This window comes from Onychomys torridus, chromosome 18 (genome assembly GCF_903995425.1).
Source record: "Onychomys torridus chromosome 18, mOncTor1.1, whole genome shotgun sequence".
Lineage (NCBI taxonomy): Eukaryota > Metazoa > Chordata > Mammalia > Rodentia > Cricetidae > Onychomys > Onychomys torridus.
The window spans coordinates 38,056,538-38,077,668 of NC_050460.1; the positions used below are offsets into that span (position 1 = coordinate 38,056,538).

Here is a 21,131-nt window from a genome sequence, read left to right on the forward strand (position 1 = left end):
CATCCGACGGACTGTGATAGGACCACGTGTTCATCTTTAAAACGGGATTTGAGAAACGGCCCTTGGGAGAGTGTGGGGAAGGAGAGAGGAAATAGGATTCCTAACAGGGCAGGTGATTCTCTGCCTCGCAGAACTGACTGCTTTAAAGGACTCGGTGGGGGTTGGGCTGTTCGACTTTGTCAACCAATACTCAGAGAAGAGACTAGTGTCCCCAGGTTGGGAGTGAGCAGTCATAAGCCCTTTCTGAGACCACACCCATCTTGTGCAGGGAGAATAGCGCTTTCAGGCTTGACACTACTCATGGGGCAACTTGTTCTTTGAGAATTAAAACACCAATTCATAGACTGTGATGACACACAGTGAGAAGAGTGGTCTCAGGCATCCTTGGGACACAGTGGTGCTGCGAGGAGGCTTCATTTATTCTTAGACACGCAGCACGCACAGGGAAAAGGGTGTCAGTCCCCTGAACGGTGACAGATGCTTTTACTTCCTGGCTTACTCAGGATCCCAAAAGGAAAAGAAATACACTGATCATTCTAAGTACAGGAAGCATTCCGTAAAGGGGGGGCAGTGAGGGAAGGTCTGGCAGGTGGGGGCGGGAGGTGTGCTCTGGGGCCATCCTGTCAGTCCAGGAGATGCTTCTGGTCAGGTATCATCGTAGAGGGTGTGCTGTCTGTCCTGGGGATGGCTGGGTGATGTGGAAGAGGGCAGTGAAGGGGCAAGAGCTGCAGCTTGTCTGTGACATGACACAGACACACCAAGTCCAGTTGGTCACAGATGAGACCTTTCCTTTGAGGGTTGAGGAAAGCTCAGGGCAAGCACTGAAAGTGCTGACCAATCAGGTGGCCTGGCCAGCCTGCCGCCCAAGGTCCTGCAGAAACACCCGCAGGAAGAGTGGGGGAGCAGCGCTGCTGGCTGCCGGCTACAGGGCGGAGGCCAATGCCAGCCTCCCCTGGAAGGCTCATCGGTTTTACTCATCACATTTCCCTTTGAATTTCCCAAGTATTCGGTAGGAGGTACATCTTAATGAGGAAAGAGATATCTGTACTGGATATGACTAAGGCAATTCCAAATGAGAGAAAGCTACAGATAGGATGAATTTAAATGAAAACACGTAGTCATGTCTGTCCATCCAGGTGTTTCCAGTCGAGGGCATGGAAACGAACCTGTCCCTGGGCCATCACACAACCTGGGCTCCCTCTCTGTTGCAGTCTTGAGGACGGGCAAAGCAGCTTCCCACGTAGATCTCTTTTTCCCCTTACATTTGTGTGCGTGTGTGTGTGTGCGTGTGTGTGTGTGTGTGTGTGTGTGTGTGTGTGTTGGTCCTCTCCTTCCACTTGAGGGGCACTGAATTCAGGTTGTCAGGCTTGGTGGCAAGTGCCCTTCCTCACTGAATCATTTCGTCACCACCCCCTGCTTCAAGCTTCACCTGTTTCTACATAGGTCTCTGTGTGCTAGGCAGTCAGAAGCATGGGACTTCACACCAAGTGAGTGCTTAAGTGAACAAGACAGAGGGTTTCTGAGGTTGACAACTGGATGGGAAGAATAGAAACTATGTCCACCTTAGGGGCAGATGTGGAGCCTATGTGAAGAGCACATCTCCTCATAAGGCGAGGTGCCCACCTCAGGACTCTGCACCCTGGACACTCACCTGAGCCAGGTGGACCTCATCTCCAGACCCCACCTGTGTCCAGATCACCCAGGCTACACTGCCTGCTTTTCAAGTTGGCTTGTGCTTTGAATGACTGTAACCTCCTGGACGGGTAGTCTCTGGCCTGTCACAATTCTCGGGGTTTCAGGCCTTTACCATTTACATTCACACAAAGAACAATCAGTGGTGAGGAGCCCTCGTTTCCCAGGGATGGCGTTTCCCTGGCACCCGGGTGCCTTCCCTTTGTTCTGGCTGGCACAAAGCAGGTTTGGAAAAGAGCTCAGAATCCCCTTGGCAGCCTGGAACCATGCTTTTCAAGTCCGAGTACCAGGGCTGGGTGTGCTGGGGGTCGAGTGTCTGCTGGCAGCACAGTGGGTGTGCACAAGCCCTCCGTTTGGGTATCTGACAAACACAGGCTCACCGAAAGGGTTCTGGCAGAGCTGGCAAAGCTTTTTCTCTGAGAGCCGGACTGCGCTTCCCTTCAGCTTCATCTGCAATCAGAAAGCAATAGTGAGGAGGCTGCTGAGTCAGGGTGGACGCGCATCCTGCTGTGGACTATGATCGTCGACAGGATTGCGCCACATCAACTTCTTGACATAAGACATGAGAAATGGAAATAAACAGAACAACCATTCTTTTTTTTTTTTTTTTCCTCCTCCTTCTTTTTCAAAACAGGGTTTCTCTGTGTAGCTTTTGGAGTCTGTCCTGGAACTCACTCTGTAGCCCAGGCTGGCCTAGAACTCAGAGATCCTCCTACCTCTGCCTCCTGAGTGCTGGGATTAAAGGTGTGCACCACCACCGCCCAGCACAGAACCATTCTTAATGAGCAGACAGAGAAAGTGGCAGAGTTGCTTTCCTTTTATTTTAAAGGATTTATTTATTCATTTTTATATGTATATGTGTGTGCCTGCATGAGTTTACATGCATCACATGTCTGCAGAAGCCAGAAAAGATCATCAGACCACTGGAACTAGAGTTGTGAGCCTCCATGTAGGTGCTGGGAACTGAACCCTGGTCCTCTGAAAGAGCAGTAAACACCCTTAATCTCTGAGTCATCTACCTCTCCAGCCCCTGGAGTTAGTTTTCTTAAAGTAAGCACTGTGTGTCTGGAAAATTCTACCCAAACCCCTCCCTTCAGCAATCTCAAGGCCCCGACTGTCTTAACCCCGGACTGTCACAAAGTCATGACTATCAGAGCTAAGTGGTTCCAAGTAAGACCCTCATTTGCAAATACAAAGCAGGACTCAAATTAGGGATTTGGTCACAGTCACTCAGTTAATTAGTGGCACATTCCCACATCACAATTTCATTTTTTGGAAATCAGTAAGAAACAGCAGACTGGCCCTAGACTGATCATTAAGACTTGAGTTGCATAAGTTAAGGTTTCTTTATACAAGCTCTCTGTCGGTCTGGGCAAGTAAGTCCACTGACGGGTAAGCAGCAACTCAGGGAATTCTCCTGCACAAACCAGTACCCTCAACATGCAGCCCTGCAGCTAGGGAAACACAGATGAAAGTCCTGCCCTCAAAACCTAAAAGTAAGAGAGGAAGCTGTCAATGAACACACAAGGGATGTGGATAGGCAGAAGACTTAAAGCTTAAGGCTTTGAGGCGGAGAAAAACAGGCAGGCCAAATGCTGACTGGGTATTCACAGAGAAAGAGGTCAAATACTACAGGTGGTGGGGTCAGCACGTGCCAAGGATAGGAGGTAAGACAGCATGCTACAGGGCCAGGACATGTGCTGGGAGGTGGGAAGGAATTAGAAAGACAAGAGGTGAGAATGAATCTCCTAGGCCACAAGTTCTTAAGGAAGACCTCTGTGTGGGAAAAGAACATTCCTGTTCCTCAGCCAGCCACGTGGGGTTTCTGGAAATGGAATTCATCTTGGAGAAGAGAATGTGAGTTTCTGAACTGGCCTAGGAGATACTTCTGGGCTCTCTGTCAGAAGGCTCAGTTTTCTCCTCTGTGCAGTAGAGATGACACCAGAAGACACCACACATGATGCCATAAAGTGCTCCAAAAGGTGTAAAGAATGTGTCTGGGGAACATCACTGTTCAGACACTGCTCGCCTTCCCTACACATTCTCCCTGGTTTTGTTTTTTGTTTCTTTCTTTTTTTTTTGTTTTTTTTTTTGTTTTGAGACAGGGTTTCCCTGTGTAGCTTTGTGCCTTTCCTGGAACTCACTTGGTAACCCAGGCTGGCCTCGAACTCACAGAGATCTGCCTGGCTCTGTCTCCCGAGTGCTGGGATTAAAGGTGTTCGCCACCACCGCCCTGCCTCCCTGGTTTTGTTTGAGACAGGGTCTTGCACTGAAGCCTAGACTGGTCTGGAACTTACTGTGCACCCAGGATGACCTTGAGGTTCAGACCATTTTCCTGGCCCAGCCTCTGAGGTGCTGGGATTACAGTGAGTGAGCACACGCAGCTTCTACAACGCTCGTGACTATCAGTGTCTGAATGGAAAATGTCTCACTGATGCTGCCTGCCAGTGCAGCCTCTGCCTCTGCCCACACAGAGCTCTGTATCTTGGTGGAAGCAATCAATACGTGTAGAGTGGAAATAAGAACTAACCAAGACCATGTTATCATGGGTTAAAAACTCACCTCTCATGCAACATAGGCTCACAGAGAAGCAAGGTGGCACCAAGGCCAGGCACTCACCTTATCGTACATGTAAATCAGGTTTTCTGATCTGGCCAGGCCAAGGGCCACCTGTGTGGTCCTCCTGGCATGGATGCTGTCCCTCATAGCCCCCGTGAGGAACGGGCAGAGAAGCTGCACCGACCAGGTGTCAGGCAGCAGCTGCAGGACCTGGGAGGCGTCAAACTCCCTGGAGTGATGGTTCAGCAAGTCCACAGCAGCCACGGTCAGCTCATGGGCAGAGGGGCCTGCGCGGAGGTACATGGCAAGCAGTGTGTGGAAGAGGCGCTGACGGCAGGCTGCGTCCTGACCCTCGGAGCCCCACAGACAGTAGTCCTCAGCGGCAGAGAAGTCCCCCATCTCATGCACCAGGATGTGCAGGGCCTTCTCGTGCTCGCCCAGCTTCCCGTGGAGGATGGCGCTTTCCATGGGCAGGCCAGCACCCTGGATCTTCTCTGTCAGACAAAACTGGCACTCAGTAACAGACTGGGCTGGCTGAGCTCACCTGCTTGTTCCTGCAGCCTCAGCAGGAGCAGTCTATCCGGCTACCTAGACGTTGCTAAATACTGCCACCTAGATGGATGAGGGAGGTGGCTCCTTGGACTTTCCCCTGGTGACTCAGAGTCATAGAAAAACTTAAGATAGACTCCACTGCTGACGTTCAGGAAACAAACCAATGGGTGAGTCTGGTCTCAAAAGGCCCCTAAACATCATGGGCTCCTGGTCTGCAGTTAACATAGCAGCACTCTGTCTTTCTGGGAGGAAATCTTATAGCTCACACACACAGGGGACAGCTGCCCCTCCCTCTGTGTTCAGGGGACTATGGTTTTTTCAAGTTATGAATGCTTGAGATCACCTCCGGAGGACTTAGGATACAGTGTAAATGTGGCTGACTACAAGGCTATGATATTTAGGGGGAAATATTTTCAAACCACACTTGGTTGAATCTGCAGATGCAGAACCCATAGATAAAATCCAAATATCCACTTTATTCAAAAGGCCATGTTCAACCCCTTTATTCCAATTTAAAATATGCTTCACTGAAAGGAACAAGGTATTTTTAAAAAAAAATCCTGTCTGTATTATCCAATGCGTTTCTGGAACAGAAATAAAACCTTTTCCTTGTCCCCGCTGCAGTTAAGCTTCCGGAAAATGACACAGCCCAGGGGCAGTGTCAGTGCTGATCAAGGCTCTCCCTTAGTGGGCTGATGGGCTGAGTCTCACGACCAAGGTCACTTTGCTCCCCTGTGGGCTGTGAAATAGGGGACAAGACAAGATCTTTCCCTGTTCTAACTCTCACTTGGGGGCCAAGGTTGACACTATATGATAGGCACTGGTATCTCCCTGTAACTTGGTCACCATGGGCTGCTCCTCAGGCCTGATGCCCCAGGCAGACATTACCAGCCTGGGGGTAAAGGGCTGGCTGTACAGCCTGTGTCAAGCCGAGCAGCAGCTAGGCACACATGCACCACCATTCTCCTCACAGTGGAATGGCAGGAAATAATTACTGAGAAGCTGCCTTATTTAAGGGACAGACAGAGGTACACAGGAAAGGAGATGGGAGCTACATAGGTTCTATGCTCAGACTATGACATTTCCCTTAAGAGCTTGAGCACTGTAGACCTGGGGAATCCTTGGGGGTCCACATGACACCCGCAGGGATACTGACTGATGAAGGTACTGAGATCATTAGAAGGACCTGCATCCTTAATCTAATTTTAAAGCTCAATCTAAAACTCATCAGGTCAGCTTCGGGACAATGGCTTCCTGCTCCAGCCCTGAAGAAGTCTCTCATTGGGATGCAATCTCATCCTCACCTTTCAACAAGTGGATGTGGTAAGAGTCAGACTTCTGGAGCAGCCTCCGGAGCTTGACCTGAGTCTCAGTGGCTTCTACGTCCTGGTGGCCAGTGGCCACCCTCTGCTGCAGCACTTCTTCCAGGTAGAGGATGGCCAGGTGGGTGTGGTACTCTTCTTTCTGTAGAAATCAGGGATGCATCAGACACAGTGTTTACACGAGAGAGGCTGTGGTAGTTTCTCAAACACAGTGGGCAGGCACCATCAGGGCACTGGAAAACTCCCAGGAACCCCCAACACAGAGGGAGGGAGGGAGGGGTTACAGTCAGGTTACTACAATTTGGATGCTGAATGTGCTCCCAAAGCCCATGTGTAGAAGAATATCCATGGCTGCTACTGGAGGGTGGGACTTGGAAGGGATGGAACCAATGGGAAGGAGTGGGACCAGGACAGGGACAGTGGAACATCAACAAATGCCTGGCCCTGACCTCTTGACTTTCCAGCCACAGCAATGCCCTCTTATGCTAAGATGCTTTATCAAAAGGAATGGGACAACCTGCACAGATTGAAAGCTCTAGGGGTCGTGGGGCAAAAGAAACCTCTGTTCTTCCTAAGTTAATTGCCTCGGGTATTTTGTTATGGTGATGGAAAGATGACTAACACATGTGGGGGACACATGAAGAGGTTACTTTTCATTCTGGGAGGCAAAGGCTTCAGGTATTCTATATATGATGCAGCTTCTCCCATTTCCTTTGAGGATAATAACAAAGGGAAAAGAGAGTGGAGTGGGTATGGGGCAGGAGATAAACACATCTACCTCTGATCCCTCTGGTGTCTTTCACAAATGCTCATATCCCCTCAGATAATCAACAAGCACGGATTGAGTGACCAGGGCACATGACCTGTCCCAAAAGTGACAATCAGGTTCCCGTTCCTCAGCTGTGAGTGACATTGCAGCCAGGGACCTTAGTCTGGGCTCAGAGTGCTCACCTGCAGTCTCCTGTCGATAACAAGATGCTCCAGATATTTAACCAGGGCTGTAGGGTATTTCTTAAGGCAACTAATAATGTCATCCGGATTAAAACGAGTCTGCTGCTGCTCGTCCAAAGGTCTCTTGGTGAAAACTTGAACTCCAATCTGCAGAAAGCGCAGCAATTCAGTTTTCTTCAATCACTTAACATTCATGGTTTGGCTAAAATTGTGCAGAATGTGCTGACGTATTAAGCAGGGGCAGCTTCCCATATGTCACACTTATCTCAAAAATTTGGAAGAAAACAGCCTAGCAAGAAGTCCTGAGACTTCTCCAGAAAGTCCAACCAGAGGGCACAATGCAAACAAGAATGAGGCTGGCACTTTTGCTGGGATTCTTCTAGAATGATTGGAAACTACAGAATGGAGAAGTCCCTGGTAACAGGCTGTGACAGCCACGCAACAAACATAGTGCTGTTAGGATTATCCTATTAAGACTGTCCCTTATGAAGTTCAGGCGAGAAAATCCAGAAAGTATGAAAATGCAGTGTGCTCTGGGTTCTCTGAACACATTATCTGGCTAGAAGATTCTTTACTGCACTTGGGTAGTCCACCATCTGAGTCTGTGGAACTTGAATGGCTGGTCTGCCATGAGGAGCACCCTGGACCAATTGTGCCTTCTGAGGAAATACTAAGAAGATCACTACACCTTGTCGGGCTCCCCTGCGCACTTACATGTGCAAGTATTATTGCATGCACACATACCCACATACCCTGTGAACCCCAAACACAAGAAACGCACCACAGCTACAGGTCTGGATTTGTGTCTGCTTGCCTACATGACCTTGAAAAGTCTGTTGTTTGTTTGTTTTTCCCTTTTGTTTTCTGTCTTGTTTCTCTTTTTTGTTGTTGTTGTTACTGTTGTTTGGTTAGTTGATTTTTCAAGTCAGGTTTTAACAGCCTTGGCCGTCCTGGAACTTGCTCTGTAGACCAGGCTGGCCTTGAACTCTCAGAAATCCACCTGCTTCTGCCTCTGGAGTGCTAGGATTAAAGGTGTGCACCACCATCACCCGGAAAAAAAGGTCTGTTAACCCTATTTGTAAACCATGCCCTTCAAGGGAAGACAGAGGCCACGTGGTGGGCCACCATGTGGCACACAGACTCTCTGTGTGTTTGGCTTTGACTGCCCAGTGAGTGGAAAGGACCTAATCCTTTCGATGACAGTGTGCTGGTGTGTTCTGCAGGCATGTGTAGAGGTAAAGGAGGAGTGGAATAAAAAATACGCAAGGAGGGGCCAGTGAGCTGGCTCAGCAGGTAAAGTTACTTGCTGTCAAACTTGAATGTCTGGATTCACTCCCTGGGACATGCATGGTGGAAGGTGAGAACCTCAGCTGTCCTCTGATCATCATACATACGGTATGGCACATATATGTACATGCATGTGCACAAATAAATAAATGTGAATTTAAAATGTTTCTGTATGGATGGAATAAGGGCTCTGGCCTGGTTCAGGAAGTAAGATGGACAGCAGCGGAGTCTGCCCTGCCCTGCCTTGAACGTCTCTGATCTAGTCTCTCCAAGGGAAGTCAAGGAAATGGGTCTGTTATGCTTGCTGCCTTTGTGGGGGTGACCTATGGGGCCTCATGAAGGTCTGTGTCCTCCTGTCCTGAACATGCTGCCTGGCTCTAGAGCAGTGGTTCTCAACCTGTTGGCCACAACCCAGGGGTCGCATATCAGATATTTACATTATGATTCATACAGTAGCAAAATGACAGTCATGAAGTAGCAACAAAGCAATCTAACGGCCGGGGGTCAGCGCGAGCTGAGGAACTGTCTTAAAGGGTCGAAGCGTCAGGAAGGTTGAGGACCACGGCTCTACAGCCAAGAGTCAACAGTTGTTCTTTCGCTACTGTTCTGTTTCAGCTTCCGAGATGAGCCAGCTAGTGCTCAGGCCACTTCACACCTCCAGGTCCACAGTCTCTAAGCAGGGCTGATGGAAACGGAAGAGGAGGATGCTCTTCCTGATGTGGCTCAGATTGTGGGCTACTTCTTGCAAAAGACCAGGCCGTGCATGGTAACAACCTGCCCCCATCCCAGAAAACAAAGTACAGGCTTCTGTTTCCCAGCAAGTGAAGAGGGAACTGGAGTGTTTTCAAACACTGGGAGCATGTGCAGGCTAATCTGCTTATATTTCCAAGAGCGGCCTCTGCAGAAAGAGGGTTCTGTGGGACCTCAGCAGCAGCAGCAGACTGTGGCATTTGCTCATGCTCACACGGAGGGATTAAAAGGGGCACAAAGTAACCAGGGGAGAATGAGAGTAGCTTTCCCCCCACTTCCACCTAAAGTTGATGGGGCATCTGGCGTCTTATACCAGCCATTCTGAAAAGAATGCATTATGAAACACAAACCTCCTCACTTTTCTGCAACAGCCAGTCAGCATGGGTCCACACCAGCTCTTGGTCTAAGCAGTAGGTAAGAAAATCAACGATGTATTCATACAGGTCTGAGCGTGTGGAATCCTGGATGTCCCCATTCACAATGTTCACCCATAACTGAAAAGAAATAAAAAACCAAAAAAATTTAAATCCAGAATGTTATGTATCTTGTAGAATTATCTTAGAAAACCCTTGTTTTCTTACTCTCATAAGACTTTTAAAAAACACAGGATGAGGCATCCCTCACATGAAAATCTAGAATCTGAACATGGGCAAGCATGTTGACAGTGCAGCCTGAATTTCAAGGTTGCAGACTGGGTGTGGCTCTCGCTGCCCATGCATTACTTCAAAGTCTGAAAAACTCTGAAATCGAAAACAATTCTGGCCCTTAGCATTCTGAATAAAGGGTGCCCCCACCTACAGTACAGAAAGCTGTAAATTCTTAGATAAGATTTAGTTTTTTGGGTTTTTGTTTTTGTTTTGTTTTTTGAGAAATAAATCTGAAAATCCAAATGTGGTAAAATCTTTTTGTTACGATGTGAGATGATACTAAAAGTGAAAAATTCCACACCATCAAACTTTGTTTTGAGCACAGACTTATAAAAAGTATTGTATAAATACTTTCATGCTATTTGTATAAGATGCAAGTGAAATTTAGTTTAGGCTCAGGTCTTTGGTCCAAGACATTTCATTTTGTACATGTAAATACTACAAAATCTAAAATAATCTGCAATTCAAAATGGTGGTGATACCCCCCATGAAAACTGATTAGGATGCTTAATGTGCATTAATTAGTTTTTTCAGTCCTGAATTCAGTTATTAAATAACTGAATCAAAGGTCCACTGAAAAGTATTGATTTTTTTTTAATGGAACTTTCACCACTTATGAATATTTACTCCATATTATTCAAGTACGCAAATCTTTCTCTATAGCTGTGCTAACATCATCATAACACACGTGCAGTAATTCTAAAGATGCTGCTACCATGTCTTAAAAATAAACGTTCTGTCTGTAATATTCAAATCTGCTCTTGGCCTTGAGGCATGTGTTGATGGAAACTCTTCGCTCTGCAATTATGTTATTGTGATGTTTTAACAAAGTAGCTGCAGACCAGACTCACGAGGGCATGGCCCAAGCCAGGGAGCCCATGCTACATGAGCTCACGAGGAAACTAGCACCCAATGCAATCTGAGGCCTAACAGGGCAGACGGGAGCACATATTCCCGGGTGTGAGAAGATGCTCTGTAAAGATCAATGGAAAGCTGTAAGGTGCAAGCCAAGAGGCAAGGCTAACAAATCGATGCCATTCAATTCAGGCCCAGCATCCCTGCTGGCCTTCACACCGCAGCTCCTCCACAGAGCAGGGGCATGAACTTGACCAGCTGTGGTTCTGTACTGATGCTCTGAGGGAAGCAATTGCCCAGTTCACTGGCAATGGTTGCTGTTATTAACAGTGGGAATCACAAATGCAACTGTTACTTGCTGACTTAATTTTCTAAGGTGATGTCATATGCTTACTGGCTTAGCAAAACTATTACAATTTTAAGCTGATTTCATAAAAGTCATGAAAAGCAGGGGATACTAGCAGTTAGGAAGAGCAGGGAGGGGTGGGCAGGGGGAAGTTAGATATGGATTACTAAAATACAGTTAGAGAATAATCCTTAGTGTTCTGTACTCAGTGGGGTGAACAGAAGCACTGTTTACAGACAAGCTCCAAGTTTCCCAGTGTAGAGAAATGGGGAACCATTAAGAAGGTGGGGACACCAATGACCATGACTAGATCAACTTCCACTGCAAGCACATGTTGAGTGGTACCCAGAATCCAAGAAATGTATGCATTACTATGTGATAATTTTCTAATACACACTGAGGTATATGTATGTGTCTGTGTGTGCATATGCCACATGTGTGCAGTGCACACAGAGGCCAGAAGGGGGGCCAATCCCCAGGATCTGGAGTTAGGAGGTGTGAGCCACCCAACATGGATGCTGAAATGGATTCCAGAAGAGCAGCAGGCACTCTTAGATGCTAAGCCACCTCTCCAGGCCCCTTCTTCATTTTTTAAAAGGAAATCAGTCTTTTTTCATTTCTTCAGTTTTCATAAACTCAAGCTTGATAATGTTCTTTAAGGAGATTTAAAGATATCACTTTTTGGTCTTTTTGTCAGGAACAGGTACGGAGACTTGCAGTCAATACTTCCCAAGGAGTTCACTTTTGAAAACACTATTATTTTTGTTCTCTGTAAAAAAGACCAGATCAGGCAAAAGTGATTTCTATTGATGGATGGGTTTTCAAAAAGTAACACAAAATTAAAGGTTATTGGCCTTTTAATAACACTAAAGTGTTTTGTTTTTGTTTTTTGGGGTGTGTGTGTGGGGTGTATGTGTAAATGTGGAAGGCCCGTGTACCCCAATATGCAGATGGAGATCTGAGAACAACTTTCTGAAGCTGGTTCTCCTGACACCATGGGTTCTGAGGCTCAGACTCAGGGTGTCAAGCATTGTACAGCAGGTGCTCTTACCACTCAAATCTTTCTGAACTCACCTGAACAGCAGAGGCATCTTGTTTATTGTAATGATAGAGCAGTCCTAGGGCAAAGTACCTGGAAAGGGAAAGGATGGGAAGAATAAGCAAGCACGTAGCACAGTCTGGGACATGCATAGCTCATGCTCTGCCCATGGGCTTCTTCACATTCAGCAGGTGACCCCTGGAGAGGTCCAGTCCTTCCCTTAGAGAGCCACATCTCAAGGCATTCAAGTATCAGCTGGCACCTTCTCTTTGAAATCTCTAGGAATATTAGGTGACTTTTTATAGACACAGCATCCTGAGTCACTGCCACCAGGTGTCAGTGTGCACTCTGGATCTGAATCCAAACAGGCTGAGAAGCACTAATCTGAACCATGAAATCTGAAACATATCAAAACATGAAACTTTAAGAGCAAACTTAGGGTGTGTGTGTGTGTGTGTGTGTGTGTGTGTGTGTGTGTGTGTGTGATCCCAAGTGTAGTCTGCATGTGTTTAGGGGCATGTTCCTATGGAGGGAGGCCAACCCTTGCCTTCAGCCATCTCCCTCTATCACTCTCCACTCTGTTTAGTGAAACTGGGTCTCTCAATGAACCTGGAGCCCAGGAGTTTGTGTAGTCTAGGTGCCAGCAGGTCCCAAGCAGACTGCCACACGTGCCCAGCTTTTGTGTGGGTTCTGGAGTCTAAGTTCCAGTCCTCATGCTTGTATAGCAAATGCCTTATCCACAGACACTCTCCCCAGCCTGTTTCAGGTCTTGAAGCATATTATATTTTAGGGTTTCAGATGAGGAAACTGCTAAAGAATACAAAAAAATTCCAAAATCTGAAAGACTCTGAATTTGGAATCTTTTCTGTCCAGGCATTTTGGTTAAGAGATATGCAGCCTCCAACCACCATTCCATAATGTGTTCACTGCGAGCTATGGAAAGAGCAAACACTGCCAGGGAAGCCCATGCCACCTCAGCCATCAAAGGGGATCTGGCATGGTGGTCCCACATCTTCACGAGTCCTTTTCATTCTAAACAAAAGTCACATGAGGTCTGGAGAGATGGCTAGGCTCTTAAGCAGAGGACCCAAGTTCAGTTCCCAGCAGTATGTGGGGCAGTTCACAAAACCTGCTAACTCCAGCTCCAGGGGACTAACGCCCTCTTCTGGCTTCTGTGGGCACCTACACTTACATGCACAAAGCCACTGTGGGTTCACTGGCCATGGATTTAGGGCTGCCTACTAACTGTTAGGCATAATGAAGGCAGTTCAAACCATGATCAACAAGATCAAGAAGGCTCAGCTATTTATTTAGGCACCTAGCTCATTTGGTCATGAGTGACTCAATTGCACTATTTCTACCAAGTATGCACATCGTCTAAGGGTGGGTCCTACTCTGACAACAGGACATTCTGAATTACTGCATTTACTAACAAAGCTCATGTAATTCACATTGTACTCTCCAACATGAACTAGCACGAGAGTGAAGTCCTCCAAGGCCCCTTAGACCAGGAGAACATCGTCATCCAAGGACCGTTTGATACCTGTTGTCACAATGACTATGGTGGTTGCTGCCTGGAGCCTTGAGAATCCAAACACAATGTTGGCTGAGTCGTCTCATAGCGCCCCCTTTCATGGGGTGCCAGAGGACTGGAGAGGAAGGCTCACCACGTGGGGCTAAGGATACTCACTTTTTGTGCTTCTCCAGCCAGGCAGCACTGTCCGTCAGCAGGCAGAAGTTCTCAGTGACCAAGAGGTCCAGGAGGCTGTCATGGTCAGCTTCTGCATACAGCTTGAGCAGGGCTGTGTCTATGTCTTCCTTGTAGCCATTTGCTACCTCTGTGCTGCGGACTTCATTCAGGTAGCTCATGAGGAAGCGCTTGCACTTGGCCATCTTCTCCTGGTCGCCTTGGGTCAGCTGGTTCAGGTCTGCATACTCATGAAGAGGAGGGTGAGACCGGGTGAAGGAAGAGGAGGTGGGCAACAGGAAGGGGTAGAGAGAGATCAGCTCCCGGACATCCAGCTGGCTGCTTCTGCAATTACAGTGTCAAACTAAATGAAGCAAAAAGAGAGAGAGAGTACACATAGGCACACAAACAACACTGGAGGGCAGTGCCTGTTGGCACATGTCAATGGGCGTGAGTGTGTCCAAGTGATCATCCTAAGTTGCTAGTGCCAAACAACAGCAGAGGAGACAAGGGTGAGGGACATATACAGATGACCGGGGATCACAACATCAAGACACCTGAGCTGTGAGGAAAACCCAATGAGCCCTGGGATTCCTTGAGCAAGAAAGACCCATCCAAAAGCAATGTGGCATCAATTTGAGCCAGGACAGGGTCATGGCCCTTCAAAAACCAGCATCTTTATGATACTAAATTCCAAAAGGTTGCTCAGTGGTGCTTAAATAAGGGTCTTCATCCTAACCTGGTTTGTGCTACTACTATTCTGTAGGTAGAATCCAGGGCTGAGCACCCTACAATGTACCAGACAGCCCTGCCCCAACACACTCAAAATAAAGAACCATCAGGCCTAAGATCAAGACTGTCACAGTCAAGACACTGAGGCCTACTGGAGGGTTCCTGATACAGGAAATGTATGCTTGCTGCTTCAGATCAAGGGTGAACCTGGTGAAGGAAGATTCTCCTCCTGGCAAACATGAGTCTGTGCAGTACTTACTGATCAGGGTAGTATACCCACTAGATGGGAGAGGTCCCTTTTCTAACCTCAAATGGTTCTTCAGAAGCACAGGCTTTCTCACGCCCTTGTGTTCTTCATTCTAAAACTTAGACCAAGTTTGCTAAAGGATATGAGTCTCTAGAGGAAGACATAGAGCATGGGTCCCATACATTTCAGCTACAGAACACCATGTGGGTTTTCGCATAGGTGCCAACCATGACGAGCTAGTAGTATGGCCTTGGGCACAGTTCTGGCATGGTGTCTGAGGACAAGGCCCAGTACAGTGAGGAACTTCTCCACAGCACAAGAAGGCCAACAGCAATCACTCCTGTCTGAGAAGTTCTCGGTGACACTTTGACAAGTGAGCGAGCAGCCACCAGCCTGATGCTGTGCTGTAAAGAAACTAATACAGAGCCATAAGAATCTCGTCCTAATGGCAGACAGGCCCAGCTTCGGTTCTATCACCAAAGCAGGGGACTGTTCTCGGCATGCACTCGTGGCCATTCACCTGGTCTCAGACTGACCCACAAGAAGATGCAATGGGACGCACCTCCCATGTGAAAGTCAAGGGCACGGACACCTCCAGGACAAAACAAGACAGGAGCTGAGGTGCAAGCGAGCAAGGGATCGAGTTAACCTGCAGACCGCCAGTCTTCAGAGGAGCAGATGGGGGCAGCTACTGGGCCAGTGTAGATAAAGTGCTGCTATTGGGAGTCTTGCCTCAAGAAGCGACTTCTTCCCTCAGAAGCCTGTTCTCTCCACCCACTTTGTGTCATCAAACCTGCTGTGTACACCAGTACACACTTGGGGCATAAGCAATCATCTTTGAGGCAGGGCAGAGGAGCCTGACAGAAAGAGTCCTGCTAAGTCCCCTGAGAAGTACAGGGTCTATACAGAGTTTCCTACATATGTTGTTTGCTAGAAAGCTCTAGACCACAGAAAGTTCTAGTGAAGCAATTTAGGATACTTAAAGACTACAACTTCCTTTCCCTGGGGGATGAGGAGCAGGTCTGTAAGTAACCACGGTCTCAGGAACATGCTGGTGTGAGCAAAAGACAGACACAGGGGCAGGTGTGATGGCAAAGGTGTGCTTCCTAGACATGTGGGTGAGGAAGACCTAGAGCCAGAGAAATGGAGAGAAGACAAAGAGAGGAAACAAGTGCCTCTGAGGGCCCAGGAGAGCTCCACAGCTACAGGACCCATCAGAATGACAGATGGTTGTCCTCCTAAAGACAAACTCACTTCCTGAGTGGGCTAACTGGGTACATACCATCTTGAAAGTCTACAGGATAATTCAAAAGTTTTTATAGGCTGGGCAGTGGCAGCATACACCTTTAATCCTAGCACTAGGAGGCAGAGCCATGCAGATATACATGAGTTTGAGGCCAGCCTGGTCTACAGAGTGAGTTCCAGTCAGGGCTACACAAAAACCCTGTCTCAAAAAACAAAACAAAACAAAATGTTTTATAGGTTTTCCCAGAAGCCCTTGCTTTCTTTAAACTTAGCTTCTAGTGAAACCTCTGGAAAGGAGGCAAGAATAAATGCTCCTCAGAATCCACTTTAGCAATCCCATTCCAGAACCCTGCTGTCCTGGCTCAGGAGCCTTGCCACCTTCATGGACCCTCCTCAGCCTGCCAACTCAGGAACTGGGACAGTGGGCTTCCTGGGGCGGCTGGTAGAGCCCAAGAACCACCCTGGAAGGTATGTACTACCACAAACATCCCTTCCCATTCCTACCTGCATCTCCACCTGGCCATGTCAATCCCCCCTTGAAATCACACAGATGATGGAGGTTCCCAGCAGAGGAAACACTGAGTGACAGTCCTGCTACCACACTTCAAATTACCTGAAGAGCTCCTTGGCTTCTAGGAACTGGAGTTGTGCAAACTGTATAAAGCCTGCCTGCTGCAGAATCCTCCTGTACATTACCTATAAGGAAACACAGATCAATTATCTCCGTAAAACCATCACCAAAGGGCTAGGCTACATTTGTCAGCCACAACCCAATTTACCTTATTCCACAGAGATAACACGTTACTAACTAGAGAAAAAATAAAATGTACTTGAATATATGGACTTATCCCTCAGTAGTGAAAAGGCACTGGTTCCAGGGCCCCAGAGAAACCAACATATGCTCAAGTCCCTCCTATAAAACAGCATTATACTCCATAGCATCTATGCACATCATCCTACATGCTTTATAAGTCATGTCTAGATTACCTGTCATACCGACCAAGTTGTAAATCCAATATAAACAGTTCTTGTACTATGTGGTTTAGGGTATGATGTCCAGTAAAATAATCTGTACATCTTCAGGACAAATGCAAATCTTTCTTCTTATGGCACTTGAGGTGGAGCCCAGAGCCTCATGCATGCACGGAAGTGCTCTAATGAGCAGGAGCTGAACACACACACACACACACACACACACACACACACACACACACACACACCCCTTTATAGGTTTGAACCCATGAACCCCTAATGTACTGCCTCACCCCTCTTCTCCTCAATCCACTAGGCTTCTGTGACTAGCCTAGTTCAGCCTCTGGTTGCTCAGATGGAAATCAACAACCTCAGGAGTTTTGGCATCTTCTTCTACTCCTCCGAAAGTGACTTTGCAGAAGTATTTCTTATAACATTCCTCAGACACAAGGCTAGTTAAACTGAAGTACTACACAGACACATGGACCCTCTTAGCCGAAGCTGAGGAAGTGCTCCTATCTCTTGAAAATACTCCGCTCACATTAATAAAGTAACAGACTGGTCTACATAGTGAGTTCCAGGACAGCCAGGGCTATACAAAGAAACCCTGTCTCAAAAAGCAAGCAAACAAAGAAAGCACACGTGCACACTCCAGCAGAGTCGGTCCTTTCCTCCCTTCTCTCACTGACCATTTCTGAGGTCTGCGAAGGTTTGTCTGAAGTGGAGTCTGGACACATCTTGTTGCTTGTTCTCGAGTATGCCGACATCACCCTAGCACTCTGTCTCCCAACTGAAGATGGTTTTAATCACTCTCTTTGACACTAACTCTTCTTCTTCTAACCTAGAATGCCAAGAGATCCTTGAATATAAGGTATTCCCACTCCTTACCTGAGCACCTAATCACCAGCTTATCAATTCTCTTCTATTAATTCAGGGATTATTGATCTGAAGGATTCCTTGGTCCACTTTCATTGAACAAATCATTGTCACTCACTGCCCCCCCCCCATTTTAAAGATGAGAAATTATATTTAGAGATGAGTTTTTACTTCCAAGTGACTAAAGCAATAAATGATTGAGCCATGATCCAAAGCCAGACCTCATCAACACATTCTATTGTTTTTTAGAACAACCTTCTTCTTTCAAATCAACGCTAAAAGGTTTTATAGCAGTGTGTGTGTGTGTGTGTGTGTGTGTGTGTGTGTGTGTGTGTGTGTTTGTTCATGCATGTGTGTGTGAGAGAATTATGGATTCATTTGGATTACTGGGGATCAAACTGAAGTCCTTGTGCATGCTGGGCAAGTGTTCTGCTCCTGAGCTACACCCCAGCTCACTCTGGTTTTAAAGAACTCTCTAAGCATAGCAACAGCTCCTTTGGGGCACTGAGATCAGCACATTGCTTAACTGCTTGTCTCCCTTTACCTCTCTTCTCTGAAAAAGGCCATTTCTGACCTAACGACTGGACCTACTATACCACCTTATAACAATAAGCAGAAAGAGTCTTGCTGCCCACTATCCAGTTCTGTTTCTGGAAGTAGAAATAGCATGGGTCATCCTTGTAGCAAAAAGGATCGATCAGATGTGGGAGAATTCCTAGCCATATTTAGGCTTGCTACAGAGAAATCAATGACAGCAGCATCTTCCTGAGGCTCTCAGACTCAAATGCCCCTGACTTCCATGCTAGGAGGGAGAAGAACCACCATGAACTCCTAGGTCTCCATTAGTAAGGATGCTGAAGTTTGAATGAGTCATCAATGTCACCCCCAAATTCACATTAACAGCATTTGAAGAGGCAGTGCACTGGATGCAGATAGTGCTGGATGAGGTCATAAAGCCAGGGCACATAGGATGGCACTAGTGACCTTGTTGTGACTGAAGATGAGATCAGAGCCAATGCATTTACTCTAACTATGTGATGTCTTGGGTTTGGGAGGTATGAGTTAGACACAGGCTTCACAGGGGCAGCGTGAGCTGTAGAAAATATGTCCAGAAAAGAGGATGGGAAGCATCTTTTGAAATAGTGGCGTGTGAATGGGACTGCAGCCACACACATACATACACACACACACACACACACACACACACACACACACACAAACACACACACAGCTGTTTGCATAGCTCAGGGAAAATAACACCCATGTAATAACAGAGTTGAATTTGCAGCAATCCAGAGAAGGCAGGGATCAGATGCAGGCTGGAAATCAAGAGAACCCATGTGATTTCATCAGGTATTGGCTATGCACCTTTGCTCTTATCAAAAAGGGCAGAGGAAAAAAAAACGAAATTCCAGAATCAGAATATTGAAAACTTCCATAAGGAAATGCTATATAATTTGAGTACACTGCACATGGGATTGTACAAGGCCAGCATACCCCTTCACCAGCAACTGTGACACAATGCCATGGCTGCACACTGCCCATGCAGCTCCTCTTCACTCAGCCACAGCCATGCCTGCCTGTTCTGTGTGGACAAACACAAAGTGCCAGCAGTCAGAGGTTTGTGCCTTTGCGTTTGCTGCCCCCTGCTGAATGCCAATAGGTCAGAGCCATTTGAGCAAGTTAGGAGCAGGGACGAGAACTTCTCAATGGTAGGAACCATCTATATGACACATGCTCTTCTCACTCACTGGCAGAAGCTACCCTCTGCTCTATGAGGCAACTTACATCCAAACACATCCTTTCCGTCACAGCAGTCAATCGTGGGTAGAATCCGACTGGCTGTAGTTTCTAAGCACTGTTAGTGATTGATTCTCCTGATAATAGAATGTCTATACGACACCACGGTTTTGGATTGTTTGTGGAGTTCTGTTGTTGCTCTTTCTGTAGCCTTGGGAATTGAACCTAAAGCCTCGTCCATGCTAGGAAAGTGATGTCACTTTTTACTTTGAGACAGGGTTACCCTAAATTCCCAGGTTGGCCTTGGACTCATTCTGTACCTCAGGCAAGCCTTGAGCTTGAGGCTCCCTTTCTTTAGGCTTCTAAGTAGCTAGTTTTACAGGTCTATGCCTCCAGGTTCAGCTAACATGTTTTAGCACTCTCAAGTAGGTAGAGTGCCCTGAATGACACGTTTGATCAAGTAGGAATTTTAGGGAATGTGACTGATTTGGGGTGTATTTATATCAATAACATTTAAAGTTAGTATTTCTAAGTGTTCTCTCCTGGCCAGATGTAGTGATCTGTGCCTGTGATTCCTGTACTTGGAAGGCTAAGGCTTTCTGAGGAAAGGAAGTGGCTGGGCTCCTGCATTGAGAGTTACTTTATCCACAAAGTGGGCAAAGCGTTGCCTACAGATGATAAAAGACAGATTCTTCAGGGGAGCCCAACCTTTTGACATTGCAACATGACAATATGTGGTCTACAAATGCACTGGATTGCATGTGTCCTGGATGCATGTGCCCCAGTCTACAGGGAGGACACACATGCAAATTAACTGAACTCCAACAAATACAAACTCTAAAATCAGAGACCAGTGGCCTGATCTCCCTCTGCCAGTTTATAAGGATCACATTCAGAACTCTTCTCAGAAGATGACTGAAGAAGGATTTTGATTTCAAATATAGTCTAGTGTATCAAGTAAGAAACTGACAAGCTGACCTTCCCATGTTAGCTGTGCAATTGCAGAACTCTGCAACCTGCTTCCTTACCTATGGCAGGTGAGATGTGTTATAAAAACTACACAATGGGTACAAAACCTCTGTGCATGGTCTTATGTAGAGTGAGCCCAATGCATGTGGTTAAAGCTGAATGCTTCCAACTTGTGGCTTGCAGGCATACTTTCTTGGGACCAGTTAATTACCAACCTGAAATTTCTCTTTTGGAATGTTCCTCCGGGCTCCTTTTGCTAAAACCAAAGCCTCTTCCACTCTCCGGCTTGCTAACAGATCCTGTATTTGTTTTTCCAGAGGTAATGGAACCAAGATGTAAACTCCTTTACTTGTGGCAACAATCACTCTTCCTGAGGGAAGAGAAGAAAAACATTAATGTTGTTGGAACGGGAAGAGCATTGCCTCCCGCAATGCATTACTGCAATCCTTATGCTCAGCCCTTATCTGATCTACTAATCACTCCCACCGGCTTCTCCAATACCATTCCAAACGAAATTATGGCATGATGCCTCCCTTTTCTTCCACCCACACTGACAACTGTTGGGAAAGGCAACTGATAACGTCACATTGCTAAAGAGAAAAATGTGCTCTTTATCCCTTTTCTGTATGAAAGTGCCTGTTGATTGAGAAACCCAGAGGAGAC

At 46.9% G+C, this 21,131-nt stretch overlaps 1 protein-coding gene across 3 annotated transcripts in view; it reads right to left on the reverse strand.

Annotated features, from left to right (window-relative positions):
* Positions 1-1,333: 1,333 nt before the first annotated feature.
* Positions 1,334-21,131, reverse strand: part of Tgfbrap1 (transforming growth factor beta receptor associated protein 1) — a 54,290-nt gene continuing 34,492 nt past the window's right edge. For all 3 annotated transcript variants that reach the window (XM_036167223.1, XM_036167225.1, XM_036167226.1), the window contains 9 exons: positions 20,684-20,838; positions 16,525-16,607; positions 13,691-14,032; positions 12,036-12,093; positions 9,464-9,607; positions 7,077-7,223; positions 6,108-6,267; positions 4,312-4,745; positions 1,334-2,142 (listed from right to left, as the gene is read on the reverse strand). In XM_036167223.1, coding sequence (XP_036023116.1) covers positions 1,966-2,142; positions 4,312-4,745; positions 6,108-6,267; positions 7,077-7,223; positions 9,464-9,607; positions 12,036-12,093; positions 13,691-14,032; positions 16,525-16,607; positions 20,684-20,838 — 1,700 coding nt within the window. In that variant the 3' untranslated portion in view covers positions 1,334-1,965. The remainder of the gene's footprint in view (positions 2,143-4,311; positions 4,746-6,107; positions 6,268-7,076; positions 7,224-9,463; positions 9,608-12,035; positions 12,094-13,690; positions 14,033-16,524; positions 16,608-20,683; positions 20,839-21,131) is intronic.